Source organism: Pungitius pungitius, chromosome 2, assembly GCF_949316345.1.
Source record: "Pungitius pungitius chromosome 2, fPunPun2.1, whole genome shotgun sequence".
Lineage (NCBI taxonomy): Eukaryota > Metazoa > Chordata > Actinopteri > Perciformes > Gasterosteidae > Pungitius > Pungitius pungitius.
This window is the reverse complement of record NC_084901.1, coordinates 6,765,708-6,784,648: the sequence shown is the minus strand read 5'-3', so window position 1 is coordinate 6,784,648 and position 18,941 is coordinate 6,765,708. Positions and strand designations below refer to the sequence as shown.

The 18,941-nt window shown below is 48.0% G+C and overlaps 2 protein-coding genes across 2 annotated transcripts; both read right to left on the bottom strand.

Annotated features, from left to right (window-relative positions):
• Nucleotides 1–165: 165 nt before the first annotated feature.
• gxylt1b (glucoside xylosyltransferase 1b) lies at nt 166–7,190 on the bottom strand. Its single transcript, XM_037462180.2, has 7 exons — nt 6,752–7,190; nt 5,714–5,921; nt 5,485–5,616; nt 5,086–5,337; nt 4,793–4,916; nt 4,402–4,574; nt 166–1,671 (listed from the first exon to the last, which is right to left on the bottom strand). Exons 1-7 carry the CDS (start codon nt 6,952–6,954, stop codon nt 1,459–1,461), a joined length of 1,305 nt encoding a protein of 434 aa, XP_037318077.2. The 5' UTR covers nt 6,955–7,190; the 3' UTR covers nt 166–1,458.
• Nucleotides 7,191–8,204: 1,014 nt separating this feature from the next.
• yaf2 (YY1 associated factor 2) lies at nt 8,205–18,610 on the bottom strand. Its single transcript, XM_037462186.2, has 4 exons — nt 18,442–18,610; nt 17,844–17,966; nt 10,631–10,786; nt 8,205–10,482 (listed from the first exon to the last, which is right to left on the bottom strand). The coding sequence occupies exons 1-4, from the start codon at nt 18,465–18,467 to the stop codon at nt 10,230–10,232; spliced, it is 558 nt and encodes a 185-aa protein (XP_037318083.1). The 5' UTR covers nt 18,468–18,610; the 3' UTR covers nt 8,205–10,229.
• Nucleotides 18,611–18,941: the final 331 nt, after the last annotated feature.

Here is an 18,941-nt window from a genome sequence, read left to right as displayed (position 1 = left end):
ATGTAGGTAGAAATGGTAGCAGTCATTTTAAAAACTCAACTGCCTATGTAGCTTTCCTCTTTTTTTTTCCAATCTTTGGCATAAATATTTTATTCTTCTTTCAAAAGAACAATATTTTTTATCACAAGATGCTACCCTCTGGTGGTTAAACAAGACACACTGCAGTACCGATCCACCACAATAGTATTTAATGTAAAAACAAAAAAACAGCACATGACTTATGAAGAAGTAAACAGGCAGACTTTAACAATGCACCCATACCATCACGATACAGCATTTACATGTCAGCCCTTAGCCTTCGAAATACATTCAACGGTTCAAAACCCATAGGAGTAAAAAAAGATGCTTTGGCATTAGAGGAAATGTAGCTTATTCACATTTGATTATGTTATCCTGGCTTTGTATTGCAAACTTGCATAACATTTTTTTTAAGCTAATCAACAATAGATAGACAACATCAGCTGCTCTTGGAAAGTAAAACATAAAGAGATCATAGTATTGAATGATTGATGAAACATGTTCAAACATCTGGAAATGTGTAAACGCAGAAAACACAAAAACAATCGTTTGCGTTGAGTCAGAACTGAATGTCGACCCAATCACACATCGTAAACATGCCCTTAGGCTCTCCTCCTTTTATATTGGGTCAAGATCATCTGTGTAACAGATAAAGTAACCGAGCAGCACAAACATTTACTACAGTTCGATCCCACGCTGCTCTACAAACCCACAGAAGGCCCGATGGGCTTCACTTCGAACCACACAGGCAGAAATTGTTATCAACATTCCACGTCCTCTGGAGCGTGTCCTCTTTCGGGTTTTTTGGTACTTGCAGTGGTTTCTGAGGCGCCAAAAAAAAGAAAAGAAAAAATGGGCCTGTGCATACATCTCTCAAAATAGGCCCTGTTGGACACACGTCCAGTTCTGAAATGATTCTTTAGTTTCTTTCCGTGAATTCTCCAATATGGAAAGTCAAGAGCGGCTCTTCCAAAACTTCCAAACAGGTATTTTGCATCGTAAAGGATTATTCGTCTTTAGTCATCAACCAAAGACACTGAAAAGACAGAATAATTGGAAGAGATCTAAATGGAAAAAAAAGAGTGAATCCCCAACTTGTCAATAAAATATCAAAGGTTGCAAAAGTCTGTAATGGAAACATCTGGTATAAACTAAATGTCCATGTGTCCACTTCTCTGCCGTGTTCACATAATGGAACACTTTGAGCACGTTTCAGACATTTACATCACGCTCTTATCGAGAGCAACCTAAGAGGAGGCGAGCACCGGTCAGTCTCAGTTTGAGACAATGGGTCCATGGAGCAGCTGTTGACCCCCACGATCCTCAAGGCCCACTCGTGAGCTGCCCACAAAGCACCGAAGGCATCTTTGGGACATCTTAAATGGGTTGCTATAAACAGCCTGACAGGTAAAACACCTCTGCGGGGGGGGGGGGGGGGGGTTAGGCGCTCCTCCCAGGCCTCGGCCTACGTCGCTGGGAGTCCACCGTGTCCCGGTCCACGCCCGTCCTCGCCACGTGGATGTTTCCCAGGCTGCGGGCCAATCTCCTGGTGAGAAGCTCGTGGGATTTGCCGCAGTAAGTGTTCGTCGTCCTCAGCAGCGCCTCCTCCAGCGGGCCCAGCAGCGACGGCACGGGGTCGGCTCCGAAGGGGTACTGGAACGACAGAGCCATTCATTGCTTGGGTTCGTTTGCGTGTCGCTTCCCGATTTCTCCCCCCCTCCCCCACCCCGAGGAGCGTTTAGAGCAGCACCCGCGCGTATGAAGGCAGATTCAGGGTTGCGAACGTCAAACGAGCCGCTGAAACCTCGCCCCGAGGACACCTCCTGACCTCCCGCCCGCTGCAGTGGATTGGATCCGATCGCATCAGCAAGTAAGCAGAGTGGGTTTCGGAGGATAGCTTTCCCCCCCCGGATACAATAGAGGAGAAATCCCCCAGGAAGCAGGCTGAAGTCCAGACGGGACCGCCACGTGGGATCGGTCAGCTGGGTGAAAACATAAAGCGGGCGCAGTGGGTTTTATGCTATGGGCTTAGCGTCCGGTGAGAACCGGGATTACAGGAGACATTTCATGTCTTCCCGATGATGAAGGAGCCTTTACAAGGCTCCGAGGAAATCAAAGGGGAATTACCATTTTTTTTAATGCTGGCTCATTTGCTTTGGGTTGGGTCTCTGGTATTGGGTCACAAAGAGAATGGCGTTTTTATGAGCACATTCTCACACACACACACCTGCATGGTCATAAAGCTGCATTTACAGTTGGTGTATTGATTTTGTGAGGCACTGATGGTCTAAACGCACCATCGGTTGTCATTTTTTTTACTACTGTTTCCTGGGCTCGGCGAGAGAGGACGGACGCCGTCTGTGTTCCCATCCCTTTGTGTGAGGATACAGGGCGAGGCTACGGATTCATGCACATTTGGATGCGGTTTATTAGGGAGATAAGCTTGTCGTAGTAGAAAAAAAAAGAACTGGAAGATGATGAGTCTTCAAGAATACATTTAAACGTTTCTTTATGAAGGTAAACACTCACTGCTGCTTTGGACTGCTGCTCGGACAAAAGCGCAATTTGAAGACGTCCCACCGGGATGCGAGGCATTTTGATTTTGAGATTTTAAAAAATCAATAGTTGTAAGCCAACATATATTACGTTTTTTTATCAGTCCTGCTGTGGGTTTAAGTCATGGCCTATCTCAATTTGCCTTCCGGTGTGGTGTTGCCCATTTTCAACCATCCGCAGTAAGTTGGTGGTGAACAGACAAGGGGGAGGTAGTTCAGCTTCCACTTCCAAGAACAACAGTAAAGTAAATAGTGACAGTGAATGCAGCAGAGCTTTAATGGCCCTCGCAACTGCCATACATTTCACTCCGGGTAAAAGTCAGGGTTCATTCATCGTAACAGAGACTTTTACAACCGCTTTGAGGCCAACTTTTCATGACCATGCGTTCTCTGAAACATTTGTGCATACATCAACAAAAAAATAAAAGGTCATTGCATCCCCCCCTCCCCCCACGCAAGGGATGAATCTGATTTAATTAATCCCAAACACATCCAGGCCTTGGGAATTGCTTCTTTGCAATACCTTTTGATTCACCAGATGTTTCCTGACTGTGTGAACCCTGTGAAGCGTTCTTCTGAGTCCTGTGTGTCCCGTTTGTCATTCAATCCCTCCTCAGATGAAACGCCCTCCTGGCCGCCTGGACTCAATCCCAAATCCATTCCGGGTATCAATACCCAACGTAGGCCATTGAAAGAGATGGGTGTCAGTGCATGCTGTGAGCCATAGGCTTTACTCTCACTTGTGCGTCTACTGCTGCAATCGATCCCGTGCCATACAGCCGCATGCCTGACCGGCGCGGGGGGGGCGTGGATCTGGTGGGCATCCGCCATCGCTGGGATCTATGCTCGACGCTCCGTTGATACGGGAGCCATGAGACTCCGGACGTTGATGGCTTCATTAAGTAAATGCCACTGCTGTCGTCAATATCGTCGCACTGCTGGTAAACAAGCCGTAAACATCCTCATGGGGGAAATTAGCTTTCGCTCCAACCTTCTGGAAAGGGTAGGGCATTTGTTTTCCAATGCAGACGGTCTGATGTTACGACCACTTCCGGTCTTTAGGGTCAGCACTAATCTAGGAATCTCATCTGGGAGGGTGGAGGAACAGGGCAGGGTGTCGCTGGGGTTGTAAAAGGGCTCCTCTCATCTGACGTTGCACTAAATTACACCTTCAGCAACACTTTGAAGAGGCTCAGCTGTTTCTTTCTTTTTTCTTTTAACGGAACTATACCCAAGAGGCTTGTAACGGGGCGCGTGTGTTCAGTCACTTCTCGGGTAGACCCTTTATTTCTCAAAATGCCTTTTGCCAAGTGTTGAGCAATCAGCGTGTGTGGAAATAAAAAACGTCGACTTGCGACCGTGTAAAACCTGTGATCCTGAGAAGACGGCAAGTGTTCCCAGTCACAAAGGGGTGCGATGCAGCCTCTATTAATAATGGAGTCCCGTTTCAGAATGCATTTTTTTTTTCTACTACCATCAATTTCTGACTGTATAATGTCTTTGGGCTGGGACAAAGCCTTTGAGACCTCAGGGGCTGCTTTTAATATTTACACGTATTGACATGTTTCTGTACTTAAATGTATTTGTAGACAAACTGCAATCGTCGTGTTATCTGTTTTTAGTCATCAATGACTTATCACTCACACTATTAAGTTAAGTAAAAAGGTACAAATGCCATTCATTTTGTGCACTTTATGTCTCGAAAGTACATAAATCCCAAATACATGTGACAGCTGAACATGTGGCATAGCGTGATGCAAAATAAGAAAAGGGCCCATACTGTACTCAAGGATCTCACATGCGCCAACACGGCCTCACTGATGCTCACCTTCCGTATGGCGTCGTAAACCGCCCTGAAGGCAGGTTGTTTGTGGTCGTGGTAGACCCCTCTGTTCCCATGCAGTATGTTGATGCCGTCCTCCTCCGCTGACGCACAGTTACTGCCGTAGATGCAATGATCCGGCCGATAGTTCCACTGGCACGGAAACTCCAGCAAGCACTCTGTGAAAGGAAGTGTGCAAACACAGAAACAAGTCAACCAATCGGCATCTCAAAAAAAAAGGGACATGCCGCGCGTCGAGTATGATCAGCGGATTGGCTGTCGACAGAAACGCATCCCTCTCCCCAGTTGATCTGTGGAGGTGCTAAAAGCATCATGTGTAAAGGTTACATAAACACATGCTGTGTGTGCTGCATTGCACCAGTGCCTGCAGCCTTACCGGGGTTGTGATGGAAAATTATATTGAGGAGGTCTTGGTCCCCCCAGGTTATGTTGAGTTTGTATTTCTGTAGTAAAGGCATCAGCAGCTCCTCCCAGCGCAGCCCCACAGCCGTCATGTCGTTCTATCAACACACACGCACACACACATAAAAGAAATAGGCCTTTACTGTGTCACAACATTGTAAGTCACGTTGCCACGGACCCCTGTCCAGAAGAAGGAGGACATCTTGTGGGCAATAAAAAGTAGTGCGCTGATACAGTAACATCTCCTGGATGGAGCGCCAGCCTCACCTTGAAGTACACGCTCCTCATCCGGGTCATGTTCATGAGCATGACGCCCGAGTTGATGCCCGTCCTGCCGTAGAAGGGGTGGCGGGCGAAGCGGCTGTACCAGGCGATGCGGGGCTCCTCGTGCTCCGGGGCCATGGCAGCCAGCTGGGAGGAATTGAACCGGGACAGGAACGCCCACAGGCGGTCGACGGGCTGCAGGAAGAGGATGTCCGAGTCGACGTACACGGCCGAGTCGACGTCCTTCAGGATCAGCTGCACGGATTGAAAAGGACACGCAGGGACGTCGCTGAGAGTGTCCCTGATGTGGATGTGGAGCCGTTCGCAGGCTCTGACCATTTTAGGTTTGGTCTCTAAAAGGTAACCGAGAACGTTGTGTGCATCTTTCTAGAGGAAACTCACAGGTAAGAAGAGCCTCTGGGAAGCGCAGGGCTTGAAGAGTTTCTTCCACTCTGCGGCGTTGTCACTGGGGAAGCTGATGGAGTACACGGTGTAGTTGAACCTGGAGCGAATGAAACCAGGCCACGACTCCAACTAGAACACGGATGACACATTAAACAAATATATTTGATGATCTCGGATATGATCAACACAAATATCTACCATCTACAGTCGACGGGAAGCGACTCACAGCTTCCACGAAGCCGGCGTGTAGCTGATCTTCGGCAAAGATGTGCAGCTGGAGGTGCTTGATGCTGAATAGCACGGCAGACTTGATCATGGTGAGAGTCTCCTGCAGCCTCTCCCCACAGGCGACCACGGCCAGGTGCATGGGGGGTTCGGGTCTGCTCCGAACACTGCTGCCACCACCCGCCGCCTCCGACTGACGCATGATGTACCTGGATGAGAGGAGGGAGAGATGATGTCTCAAGCCAGTCCTGGGCCTAATGATGATTTTGTAGTGTGACATGCTTTCATCAAAAGCCCATGTCATGTCGGCCATGTCACTAATGTTGACCTCTGTGAGATCACAACCTCACAGGGAACACGATTATTGAAATACATTAAGTTAAGCAACCAGAGAAGGTTTCTAACTTCACCATTATTCCAGTTTAGCATATTATCTGCATTCTACTGTAGAAATGTGATTATGTGACAAATGTGAGTCCTAGATCCTAAATAAATGTATCTGTTAAGTTCCAAAACTGATCATGCAATTGGTTGGACATCACCTCAACCTTCAGGAAGCTACCACTTTAAACGATGTGTACATTTCCCTGTTTCTGTGATAATTACACTCTAATTACAGTTGTTGCTGTGCAGCTGATTACACCCATTTCATCCTAGCTACTCGAACATCTGGCAGACCCATAAACAGTTAGGCGTCTGTAGTAAAGCTTTCACTCCACATGTGTGAATATGCGTCTCACCACACGCCTTTAATTGATTTTCTTTGACATATGTATACATTCATAGTGTTTGCGTGAAGGCAATTTGTACTGTCTCCAGAACATCAGTGACGTATCGACTAAAATGCAAACTTGGAGCGAGGCTCCACGAGAGGTCCCACACCTGCCCAAGTCTCGCGTTACATTCCGATACGTCAAAGTAGCTTTAGATAAATAGCTAACGTTACATCCTCGCGCCTATCGAGGTGAATAGATTTTTCACCTCAGTTTTGCCTCGATGAAGCAAGAAAAAAACAAACTTTTTTTTTTTTTAGTCTTACCTATTGTACCAGCGTGGGTTTTGGTGCCCGGTTTTGTCCGCAGCACCTCGCCTGCCTCCGGGAACTCTCGGTGGGATGAAAACCCTCTTTGGTCCGTTCCCACCGAGCGACACATCCGCGTAAAAGAGTTTACTGTAAACATACAAGCCCGAAAACACGGCAAACACCGTGCACAACGCCAGTGCACGGATGTAACGCCGCATTTCTTTGGTTTAAAATCACAACTCGTTGCTACAGTCATCACATAGAAACTAAGCTTATAGTGTGAGCTGCGAAGCTCGACGTAGTGGAAGCGCACTTCCGGTAAAAAGTGTAAAAAATAAATAAAAATCATCTGAGGTGTCAATTGCTCTCTCTGGCGGTCATATTGAAGAGCTGCAATTTCTTCACAGCATATTTTATTGCCATTATAAGCATTAAAAATAAAATATGCTTTTGTAGCTTTTAATACGTATTTCGATTTGTTTAGGACCGACAGAATCAAGATATATTGTTTGGTATATTTTTCAGCTCACGTAAGACTTTCATTGTTTTTACTCCATATGTATTATTCCTTTCTTGTTCTGCGCATCTTTTGTCTCTTTAATCATATTTTTGTTCCAGTTGTATTATTCTCACTGATCAGAAGCCTTGGACGATTTCACAAGTATTTTAAAATGCAATATTACAAATGACAAGCCAGTGATCTTCATCGTGTATTGACCTTTTCAGTGCAGCCCCTGGCTTTCCTTAACCATTTTTAAAGACTACATTTAGACTTTTATTTTGAAGCACATAAACCTTTTCCGGGTTTGCCTCTCCCCCACTTTCGTTTCACTTGATGCTATTCATTGCAACAGAAGCAGGAGGTCGGGACCTTAAATGGGGGAAGGGTGGGAGCGACACGCCGAGTTGAATCCTCCCTCCCTCCCTCCCTCCCTCCCTCCTTCAGGCTGTGTGTCTGCAGCCACCTTCAATGGATTTCACCCGTGAAAAGAACCCATTCATGGCTTTAAGTGACGAGTCGTCTTTAGTGATGTGGCTCCACTATGACAACAGACCTGGACATCAACTGCATTTTCATTTAGCTCGTGGAAGTGAGGTTACGAACTAATGGACTGCTTGACGAATTAAGTGTTTAAACCTCACATTATGCTTATTACCTAATGCCCCCAACTCTGAGCCTTTATTATTATCAAGTCGTGTTTGATTTAACTATTGTATGGATAAACACCCTTCCCTGTGCCGATGTGAGGGTTTCGGGACAGAGGATGTTGCATGTGTACAGACTGTAAAGCCCTCTGAGGCAAATTTGTAATTTGCGATTTTGGGCTATACAAAATAAAATGAATTGAATTGTGTGTCGAGGATGAGCTGCAGGTATGACGTCGTTCACCAGATGGAGATGAAACCAACGAGCACTCAAGTGGAAGCATGCACCTGCGGGAAGGTGACTAATGACGACAAGTAGAAGGATTTTCTTACTCAGACATATAATAAACAAGTTTACACATTTTAAAACAACTGAAGCAAAAAAAAAAAAAAGATTAACAAGTGACAACCAAACATATATTTAAGTCCTTCCTGTGATCTGCCACGGCCAAAAGAACGGACATCTGTGGGAAAGGGTTGTCGCAGGCCCACGCAGCTAGTCCCAGCTAGTGCGCTGGCCCGCTGACATCTCTGAAACATAGAACGATGCTTTACGAACTAAAGAGCCTGTCCCACAATATACCGAGACCGTAATATAATCATCATGCCGTGACCGTTTCTCAGGATCTGTGCTAAAAATGTCAAAACGTAAAATTCTCGACAACAACAACACTGCTATGATGGATAATACAACCACATCAAAACAATTGTAGCACAATATTTTAGAAATATCCATTTCCTCTGTGTATTAATCTACAGGTTTCATAAGTTAGTGTGTAGTTGGGTCGATCCGTGGTGGCTCTGCTGGGGGTTCTGTGTGTTCTAAAGCTTCCCCCCACACTTTGCAGAGGAATTTAAGCCGCTTCTGAAGTCCGTCGCGCGGCACGTTCACGTGTCCAGAAGTCAAAGCTCCTTTTTGCGTCTTAAAAGCACCATGCGGTGTCCAAACTGGGTCCACACAGAGGGAGGGGGGGGGGGGGGCAGGCAGAACAGCGTAGGCACCTCCTGGTTGCGCAGCAGAGATTTGTAAAATGAGAATACCGGCGTGCCTTCCAGCTACAATCCCTTCACTGCCGTCCTTGTTTGGTTGACAAGTCCTCATAAAGAAAACAACTCTTCCTTGAAACAAAGATGTGTGCAGAACCGATGCCTTGTTTGCATCTTCTTCTGTGGTGGCCGTGTGATTGACTTTCCCGACTGTGTGGGACATTTTGTCAGTGAGGTGACAGATCACGGAACGATCAACCACCTTTCAAGATTGACCGTCAATCACAAAGCGGCATTAGCTGCAAAAATATCACTTAATGCAATAAATTGGTTTTTGTACTGTTTAAAAGGAAGGGTGGCAAGAACAAAACCCTGAATGTAGCTCAACACATGCATGACCGTATAAGGAAACCAAAAGGAGTAATAGAAGTAGACGATGGCACAAACAGACAAAAAAACACCGGTATTATCCTTTTAATATCATATACTATACCTTCTTGCACCATTCAAAAGAGGGCTTTTATCAAAAACCTGCCCGATACCCTTATACGGACATAACAATCATTACCTGAAGGAATCAACCCGCTCCAAACATTACTACCCCCCCCCCCCCACCCTCCAAAAACTCTGCGTGGTGCCAGGAGTACATCCGCTAAGCTGTGTCCAAAAAATATATTCCCCCCCCACAGCAAGAGGCAGTCCACTAGTACAAGCTTGGAGGAGTCGAGAGCAGGAGCGAAAGGTTGTCTGTGAGGCAGAAGGTTCCATGTGGAGACACAGAAGGCGAAATGTGTGCTTGGGGTTCACATCGGGTAGGTCAAGGTTGACGGCTCCGCAGGGGGGCGGGCGTCGGGGGGGGGGGGGGGGGTTGTTGCGGTATGTCCCTCCGCTGAAGGGGATGTGGAGGTTGGGACTGTCACTGCACATAAGGGCCGAAATGAAAATAAGCCTCGACGAGCAGATGCATCCGAAGGAAACCGCAAAGCTCGTTGGAGCATTTATTCAGACACGTCTCACATCAGTTCTGAGGAAGTTCTTTGTCAGAATCAAACCGCTTAGTCATTGGGAACTTTTCCGAGAGCAATGTCTGGAAAAGCTTGCGGGATCTTTTATGATAGCACCAAACGTTCAGGTAAAGATGTAGATCAGTAAAGTCTTCCAACGCGGAGCAAATGCTCTTTCACATCACTTTTCTTAATCTTTAAACCTCTCGAAAAGGTGACATTTGGTCACAAAGTTTTGAAATTGCAACAGGGTGTAGTGAGGGCCCCTTGTGACGTGTGGGCCTACGGATGAGATGTGCATGGAGGCCGAGGGTGGGTGGGTGGGAGGAGGGACGGATGAGGGGGGGCGGCGCGCCTCAGTGGGACTCCCCGTTGACGGAACTGCCCTCCCCTCTGGGCGAGGAGGAGCGGGAGAGCCCCTTCTCCGTGTTCTCCGAGCTGGAGCCGTTCTGGCTGTGGAGGTCGGCCGTGGACGCCGTGCTGGACGCCGTCGCCGGGGCCGACGACGGCTTGGCCTTCTCCTTAAAGTCCGTTATGATGACCGTCAGGTCCCCAACCGTCACCTCCAGGTGCTGCGCGCTGCTCCGGTCGATGTTTTTTAACCTCGGCCTGGAGAGTGAGCGCAAAGACCTTTTTAGATTTAGATTGTTTGTTTTATTATACACTTTCAAAACACTACACCTGGTTTACCCACGATGAGAGCAACGTCGTGGCAACATAAACCCCATCTACACTTCTCTGGCGTCGGCTTGTTTACCTCATCTTCTTGTGGCTGTTCTTCTTGAGCGCCGGCTCTCTGTCGCTCTTCTCCCTCTCCACTCTTTCCTTCTTTTCCTTTTTGGGCTGAAGGGGCAACACGAACTGCTGCGTTACCTGCTGCTGCGAGACGAGCTGGGAGACGGGTCGAGGCTTCCTGATTCCCGGGCAGAGGGTCATATGAAGAGGGAGAGACAGTGAGGAAGATTAATGAGAGGGGAATGAAAAAAAAAAAAAAAAGTCAAAAGGTGGACATAATCTAGACTTCATCCCGAGCCAATAATCACCGCTTAGGATGGCGCCGCTTGAGTGTCTCCTGACGGTGGCATCAAGCAACCAAACCCGTGGGAGACATGTGGTGTGCCTGCACACGCTCGCTCTACGCCTCGGAGGGTAAACATCGACAAGCAGAGATCTGCTTTGGCAAACACAACGGCACGATGGATGCTGTACGCACGAGGGGCCCCTCCTCCCCCCCCCCCAAAAAAAAGAGACTTCGGTAGGGGAGGGGGGGGCGTGAATGAGATTTGGCTTTGACTTCAAGCGTTACATTATTACCGAAAAGGTCAACCCCAGAATGTCGCCCGAGACTTCTCCCGGATGATGCTCCACGGAACGTTAAAAAGGAGAATCGGAGATCAAACAGGATGTGGAACGTGGTTAACTAAACGTTCCTCCTCGCAGCCACATTCCCATCCTCTGTGTGTGCCCGAGGTCTCTAAAAAGGACACATTATGCAATCGTTTGGCGAGCACGAAGGCTGCAAAGAGAGAGAGAGAGAGAGAGATTTGGAGCCTTAGCCGGGAGGCGAGTAGCGTTGAAGAGGCCATCTGTGGAGAGAGCCTCCACATCTAGTGGCTGAATCCTTATTGCAGGCTCACACACACACACACACACACACACCGTTCTGTGTATGAATGCACCTACGCACACCCGAAAGCCGGAGGGGTGCCTACAAACAAATCATCAGTGCACACAGAGACGTACGCATGCTTTACAAATGCAATCGCACGCTGGAGGCGTGTTGAGGTCCGTGCACAAGAACACACACACACACACACACAGCAGTGAGCAGATGAAGCATGAGGAGAACAGTCGAAGAGCACAGCGTGTTTTGAGCTCCGTTGAGCGTTCCCCTTTGGAAAAATGTACACAGAAATACCAATTGATCAGCGGGTTTCTGTTGGAGGGTTTAAAGCTTTAGATATTTTGCTCATTAAAAACACTTCTCTGAGAAAGTGCACAGCCATTTGTATCAATTCCCTCGTACTGGAAGCGTCTGTTGGGAACACCGTGCAGCAGCTTCTCTCAAGAGGACTAACCCGCCTGTGAACCCTTCCAAAAAGTATCTACACTACACAACACTGCACAAACCCCCGTCCACACCGAATGCAAATACAGCAGTGCGGTGAGACGCAGCAGAGTTCACACGATCCCATTTATAAAATTAGCTCGAGCGCTTTGTTTTGTTTTTTTTGTCAAATGAGTTTCGGTGGCCCCGCCGGCTTCGTTCGGGGGGGCTTCTCTCAGAGGGGAAGCCGGGGGCCACCGGTCCACCCTCCTGTTCAAAAGCTGTTGTTTAGCCATTTTAAGATGACCTAAATTGGGGCCCGGCTTCAAAGAGCGTCTTCCGGAGTCAGTTTCCTTTTTTTCCCGCCCTATTCCGTAGTTATCAGAGCGAAATGCAAATGGGTCTCTTGGCCTACATAGCCGTCGGATCGGGAGGCAAAGTCAAGATCCCCTAATGCGTCTGTCTTGTCGGAGCCGCGCTGCAGAAAACGCTGACACTTTTTTTTTTTCTCCCCGAAATCAAACGCACAGACCTCTCAAAAGTCTTCCCCCCCCCCACCACCTCATAACCACGGCAACGAAGGCTCGCACAAAACAACAGCAAACTGACACAACCAGACCGGAGCATCCGGCCCTCGGGCCAAATCTTCCTCCAAATAAAATAAAAAAACAAGCGCTGAGCGCTCACACTGCTCACTGTGATTTCCTGCATGTGCCGAACGGATGAGCTACCATTAAGTAGCCCTGTGTGCTTAGCTTGATGTGCCACATGGGGCCGATTATGCTCTTTTCTATTTTAAATCTAAATAGACTGGCTGTGTGTGTGTGTGTGTGTGTGTGTGTGTGTGTGTGTGTGTGTCTTCTTCATGTGCACCAATGAAGTAGATTCTCACAAAAGAGTAGACAAGCGCATATCGCCCCGTGAGGCAAAGCAGCGAGCCTGAACACAACCGCCCCTGTTAACTCAATCAAATGGTTATTATCTTAGCACTTAGGCCTTTTCTCCTGGCCTCCGAAGCCGTGTGTGTGTGTGTGTGTGTTTCTGTGTATATTGATTCCAACAGGCCTTTGCGTGCCTAGTGTGAAGGCTTATTCTTTCTGACAAATACTGTTGCAACCGCCGTTCCAATCGGTGTCTGCTCCACTCCAGCCGTCTATTCTAATGGAGTCCCATGGCGGGAAAAGGGGGCGGGCTCATAAACAGACAGATTCCCGTTTCCTTGGAAAGGAAATGGCAACGTCTTCTTTTTTTTAGTAGCGTCCGTTGGTCCGCAGAGTCGGCTCAGATTCCATTACTCCGATTAAGACCCTTCCTAAATGTCCATGAGCGTGAGTGCCAAACAATTCAAAACATCTTCACTCGTGGATTTAGATTAAAACAGGGGAATGAGGGAGAATTTGAGCTGCAGACTGGAGACCACAGACGCACACTTCACTGACACGGAAACTCTGGCTGACCCCTTTTGCAAATATGTCACACGCACGCACGTCTATTGCTCCCTGGTTCTGATGCACCCGCTGACCTCGCACTCCTCCGACAACAGGAACCAAAGCGGCGAAAGAACTCTGCAACGCTGCAAGAGAAGCGCTTTCCAATGCTCCACACATCAGTTGTTGATCAGGCAAAGTGACCTTTGTAAAAATAGAGCAGCTAGGAGAGGACTAGTCGTGTACTCTTGTTTTCTTCTGATTAAGCAAGTGGTTTATTCTTCAAACAATAGTAGTTTCATGTTTTGTAGCCTTTCTGGTCATTCCACTTCATAAATCATTATTTTCTTCTTAAAAACACACCTACGAGCTTACTCACAGTTCTCTGAGAAATACTTTCTACTAGAGCACACACACACACACACACCCAATGTAGAGCAACTAGTACAGTGACTTTTAGGGGACGGACCTCAATAACAACACAAACCCCAAAACGTTGCGCCGGTAACCTCCTGGGAGCCCCTCCGATCCCCATGATTAATGTCTCTCCCCGCCTGAACATGCTACCACCGTGCGTGTGCGCGTGGGAGAGAGAGAGGGGGGGGGGAGAGAGAGAGAGACAGATGGCCTCGGCCCGTCCTGTGGTTTATGACACCTCCCACAGCCTGCTAGCCACGCTGTACCACATTCCCACTCTCACACAGACACACACACAGCAGCGTGTCATGCATCAGTGTCACCGCAGTAATTACAGGCTTATCACGTAGCCCTAATCTTGAGCCGCGGTGACGTGATAACAGCCAGCTTCATTGTCCCCGGCATGCACTCGGGCGTGCGTATGCTGCGGGGGGGGGGCTGGGGGCGCACAAACCGGGAGCCCTGCTGCAATAAACCACACATGACTCTCCCCGTGTGAGACCGCCATCATCTGAACCCGGGGGACGATGAAAACGCCGATCGGTGCATGCGCTCGTGGTGTGTGTGTATATATAATGTATATTAGTATTCCCTGGCAGTGGCCTTCTTTTACCATGTCGGCTACATTTACAGAATAAACAGGCGAGATAATTAGTCCTTTTCAATGTGATACAAGTGTTGCGTTGCATTTTGATCACAAGTTTAGAACCCTCCCCTTCATCCACTTTGCAGATAAACTTGTAACTCGATTCACGGTTTCCGATCACCAGATGGCTCCAGCAGCTGATCACTATCTCATCTTTACATAATGAATATCCACGACAACTGATCGCCAGCTTATTTACAAAAGGTTCAGGCAAAGCCTCGGCAACAAGCAAATTACAACCAACATGATTTAATTGGTTTGTTATTACTGTACTACTTTACTTTTACTGTCACATGTGATTAATCGCCGTCTTATTTTGATATAAATGCCCCAAATTCCGCTGGCTACAGGCTCTATTAACCTCTTTGTTTTACGTTTAACACATTCAGTTAATATCTTTGGGGTCATCTTTTCCACTAACTGTAAAGTAACTTCTATTAAGAACTTTTGGTTACTTCAAGTATTAGTTTGATTCTAACACGCATCACTCCTACCTTTTTTGAGTTTCAGTTGTATTACTCCATCAATAAATACGATCAATAAAACCTACTCTGAACTACCACACCTGAACTGTGAACAGGCGCTGACAGTTTGCAAGTCAGCCAGAAAGGCTTGGTGCTTGTTTAGCCGGCATCACTCAACCTGTCATCGAGAGATGCCTCTGGTTAAGTTCAACTCCTGGGGAGGGAGGCGGGACAAACGGGAACGTGCGTGTGTGTGTGAGAGATGGAGAGAAAAAATGTGACGGCAAATGAGAGCCCGAGGCAAGGAGAGGGGGAGAGAGAGGACTAATCGGCACATGATCGCGCTCACTGTCCCGACCTGCAGAAATAGAACGCCACTGTAGAGGCTCCTGAATGCGCAGCGTGTGCACACAGCGCCCCCCCCCCCCAGCAGGCCCAATGCGTGAAAAGCAAACGCAGGTGGGGTAGGCAAGACACAGGAGATGGTCACACACACACACACACACACACACACACAGAGATCAGCCAAATACTACCGTCTGTCAGCACTGCTTCGCATGACATCACCGGCTTATTCAAGCAGTACCACGCATGTCTGCCATCTTTGAAAATGTATTTCTCTTCCTTTTTTTTCTGGATGAGCAGTGACGGGTGCAACGAGAAAGGAGTCGGCGGTCTTGCTCTAGGAGGCTCTGCGCGGTGATCACACCTGTGACCTTGCCCTTCATCAACCAGCGCCCCCCCCCCCCCCCCCCCAGAAGGTGCCACCGCTGCGGGACTTTCATCTGTCGCTCCGCGGCTCTTCAAAAGACTCACAGGGAGATGAAATGTCTCTACTTTTTCCTTCTTTTTTTTTTTTTTATTCCCAGCAAAGTTTTAAAAAGGTAATGAGGCTGCGTGATGTGTTGTGATCAAAAAAAAAGAAAAAGAAGCTGTGGTAAAAAGACGGCTTTAATTAGAGCTAGCAGATAAACAACTTATAGAGTCAGCACGAATCCATCAGGTTTGCGGCCGGCACTCATTTCCTTTTAACAAAAACTAGGGGCAGAGAGAATATTTAAACACTTTTTTTTATTATTTTATATTATATATTTTCTTATTCATTTTCTTTCTGAAACTCCCTATCACAAGTTTCCCAAGCCGCTGATGGAATTAGCGGACTCGTCAGCCGGTTCCTTCTCTTGTCTCTCTCGCCCTTATTTCACTGCAGCAACCTCCGATAAGCCGGTCCAATCCCGCTGATGGCGCCTCTTCAGTCAAACACGTGGGGCCTTCCACCCCACGCTTATCAATCAGCCCGCCAGTAGATCATCTACCCGCATCAGACGCGAGTTCGCTCGTTTACAAGCTGCGACCCCCTGTGTGGCCATTTTGCTGCAGCGTTAGCCGGCGTGCGGCCTACTGGGAACCAGGGAAGAGGGCGACAAACGCCGTCTGCAACGCTACAGTTGGGAAGAGTTTTTAACTTTTATGGGGGGGGGGGGGGGGGGGGGGTTCTAGACTTGTCAGGGTTCAGCGACGAGCTGTGGGCCCTTGCCAACTTCCCCCCCCCCCCCAAAAAAAATGCCCAGATGGGGCGATACAAAGAATGTCACAGCTTTGGGTGACGTGAGGATTCAGACAGGTTCTTGGCAAAGCAGCGAGTCACTTGCTTTTAGAGAAGCGCACACACACAGTCCCTGTAGAGTCCCCTCGACAATCAACGCTCAACTGCAATAAGCTGAACCCTAGGACAACAGCGTGTCTGCTGCTCAATCGCTTTGTTGTGGCGATTGGCAACTGTGCACTTGAGTGTACGTCTGTGTGTTTCAACATGCATGCAGTCATGTGGAAAATTTGCACGTTGAGTGCATCTGTACGTGTGTGTGCGTGTGTGTGTGTGTGTGTGTGGGTCTCTGATGACAGCGGGCTGATTAAGCCGTTGCATAGTAATGAGCTATGGCTGTCTGTCTGGCAGCTGCTCTGACAACCTCCTTTCACAACTCGCCCTCCCACACGCATGCACTCAAGTGCACGCAGCGACACACACAAGAAACACCGCAATTCTGAAAAGGCATCAAAGCTGACAACGGCTCTGATGTGCTATTGTTGTAGTTAAATCGTTGGGAAAGTTGTGCTAATGCAGGAGTGGATACATTAAAGAGGAAGATCGTGTTACAACACACACACACACACACACACAGGCAGAGCAAACGGTTACACTTCCTCTCCTTCGCCCCTTTGTTGTCTTTTCATCCTGATAATGTCCCCCACTCAGGAATAACAGTCATTTCCTGCCTCAAATCAGTGATGTCAGGACTAAATACCAACCAGTGCGCGCACCTATACAGGCTGTGTATTTGCATGCTTGACTGCCGGTGTGTGTGAGTTTATGTGCATGCGTATTGGAAGCATCCCCCTCCCGTTACAAATATCTCCGGGGCAACACGGATGTGTGTGTGTGTGTGTGTGCTTAAAGAGCATGCCATCTCTCTTCCCTCATTTTACGGAGGTCAGCGTGAACGAGAAGAAGAACACGGAGACTAATGCACTGCTCACAGGACATTCGAAATAAGGAGATTGACATGCTTGACAAAAAAAGTCAGATAAAAGTAATAAATGTATTTCCTTTGCAAAAAAAAAATCAAAAATCATAAATGCAGTTTAAAAAAATAACACTACACGACTGGCGCACAATGTGTTTGTTTCTGTATTGCATATAGAATAGTATGAGGGGGAGGGTTCAAACATCTGAAAAGATATACATTACCTTAATCCATTGTCTCCTAAGGCAAATGCACAAATTGCTTAGACAGGGGGGGGGGGGAGAGGGAGGGGGATTAAACGGTTCCTCATTTTGTTCTCGGTGGAAGGTGGGGGTGGTGAGGGGGCTGGCGGATTGAGTCCCCCAAGGAACCCCCTTCGGCGACCCACCATTGCAGTAAAGACTAGAAGGCGGTGTGTGTGTGTGTATAGATGCATCGCCTTACCTTGTTGACGTCCCCTTCCTGACATCACACATCATGCACTTAAAAGCCTCCGCCGTGTTCTTGTATGTGCACACGCTGCAGTCCCAGAACCCCTCGTCGGAGGGCTTCGGTTGACGCTTCGGCCTTTAAAAAACAATCAGATGTACAAACAAAAAAAAGGGGGGAAAATGGAGAGAAAAAAAAAACGTTAAGAGATGGTGGGAGAGAAGAGCAAGGGGGAGGAGGAGGAGGAGGAGGAGGAGAAGGGAGGGGGGGTGGGGGCGAGAGGAGAAAACAGTGAGTTCGGTTCGCATCCACGAAGGCTGTCGATAGCGAACATCTGGGGTCAGCCCGTAGGGTTTTAAGAAAACATCTGCGAGCGCGCCGTGATACGACACTGTAATTGGCGACGAGGTTTTAACACCCGCGCGCACGCAACCCCGCACGCGAACACAGACACATGCAGTGAGAGAGAGAGAGAGCGAATGGAGAGCGAGGGAGGGAGAGAGAGAGAGAGAGAGAGAGAGAGAGAGACCGTGGAGAAAACCCTTTTTTTCGTACGCTTGTCGATGTCCGCTCGCCTCCTTGAATATCTCGGCCCCAATGACTCGGTCGTTACCTTGTGGGACTCCTCTTGTCGCCCATGCCAGACCAGGGTTTATCTGGAGGTGGTGAGACGAGCAGAAGCCGCGTTATTTGCTATAATCTTTAGCAAAGAAGCGGTGCGCCCGTGCCGCTCGGCTTCCAGCTGTCGTGGAAACTCCGCTTGGGAAAGGGTCACGTGATTCAGCTCGGCCAATCAGCGGCCGGGTTACTTCAGAGGCTGACATTCCTCTTGATGAATACATGCCGCCTTCCGGTACCCTTTGTAAGCTCGTACTTCTGTGTACTGAGGATGTCGGATATCAATAGTATTACATAAATAGGTTATTTTTGAAAAACGCGACACGTTAACAAGCACTTCCTACCCCGACTAGCTGTGTGTACCCATGTTTACACATTGTCAATCGAGGAGAAATGCTGAGAATCATCTCATACTGCGTTTGCTTGGTCTTTGCCACATGGTTGATGATACGATTATACTCCTAAAGAGAAAAGGCACGGAACATACAATTTGAA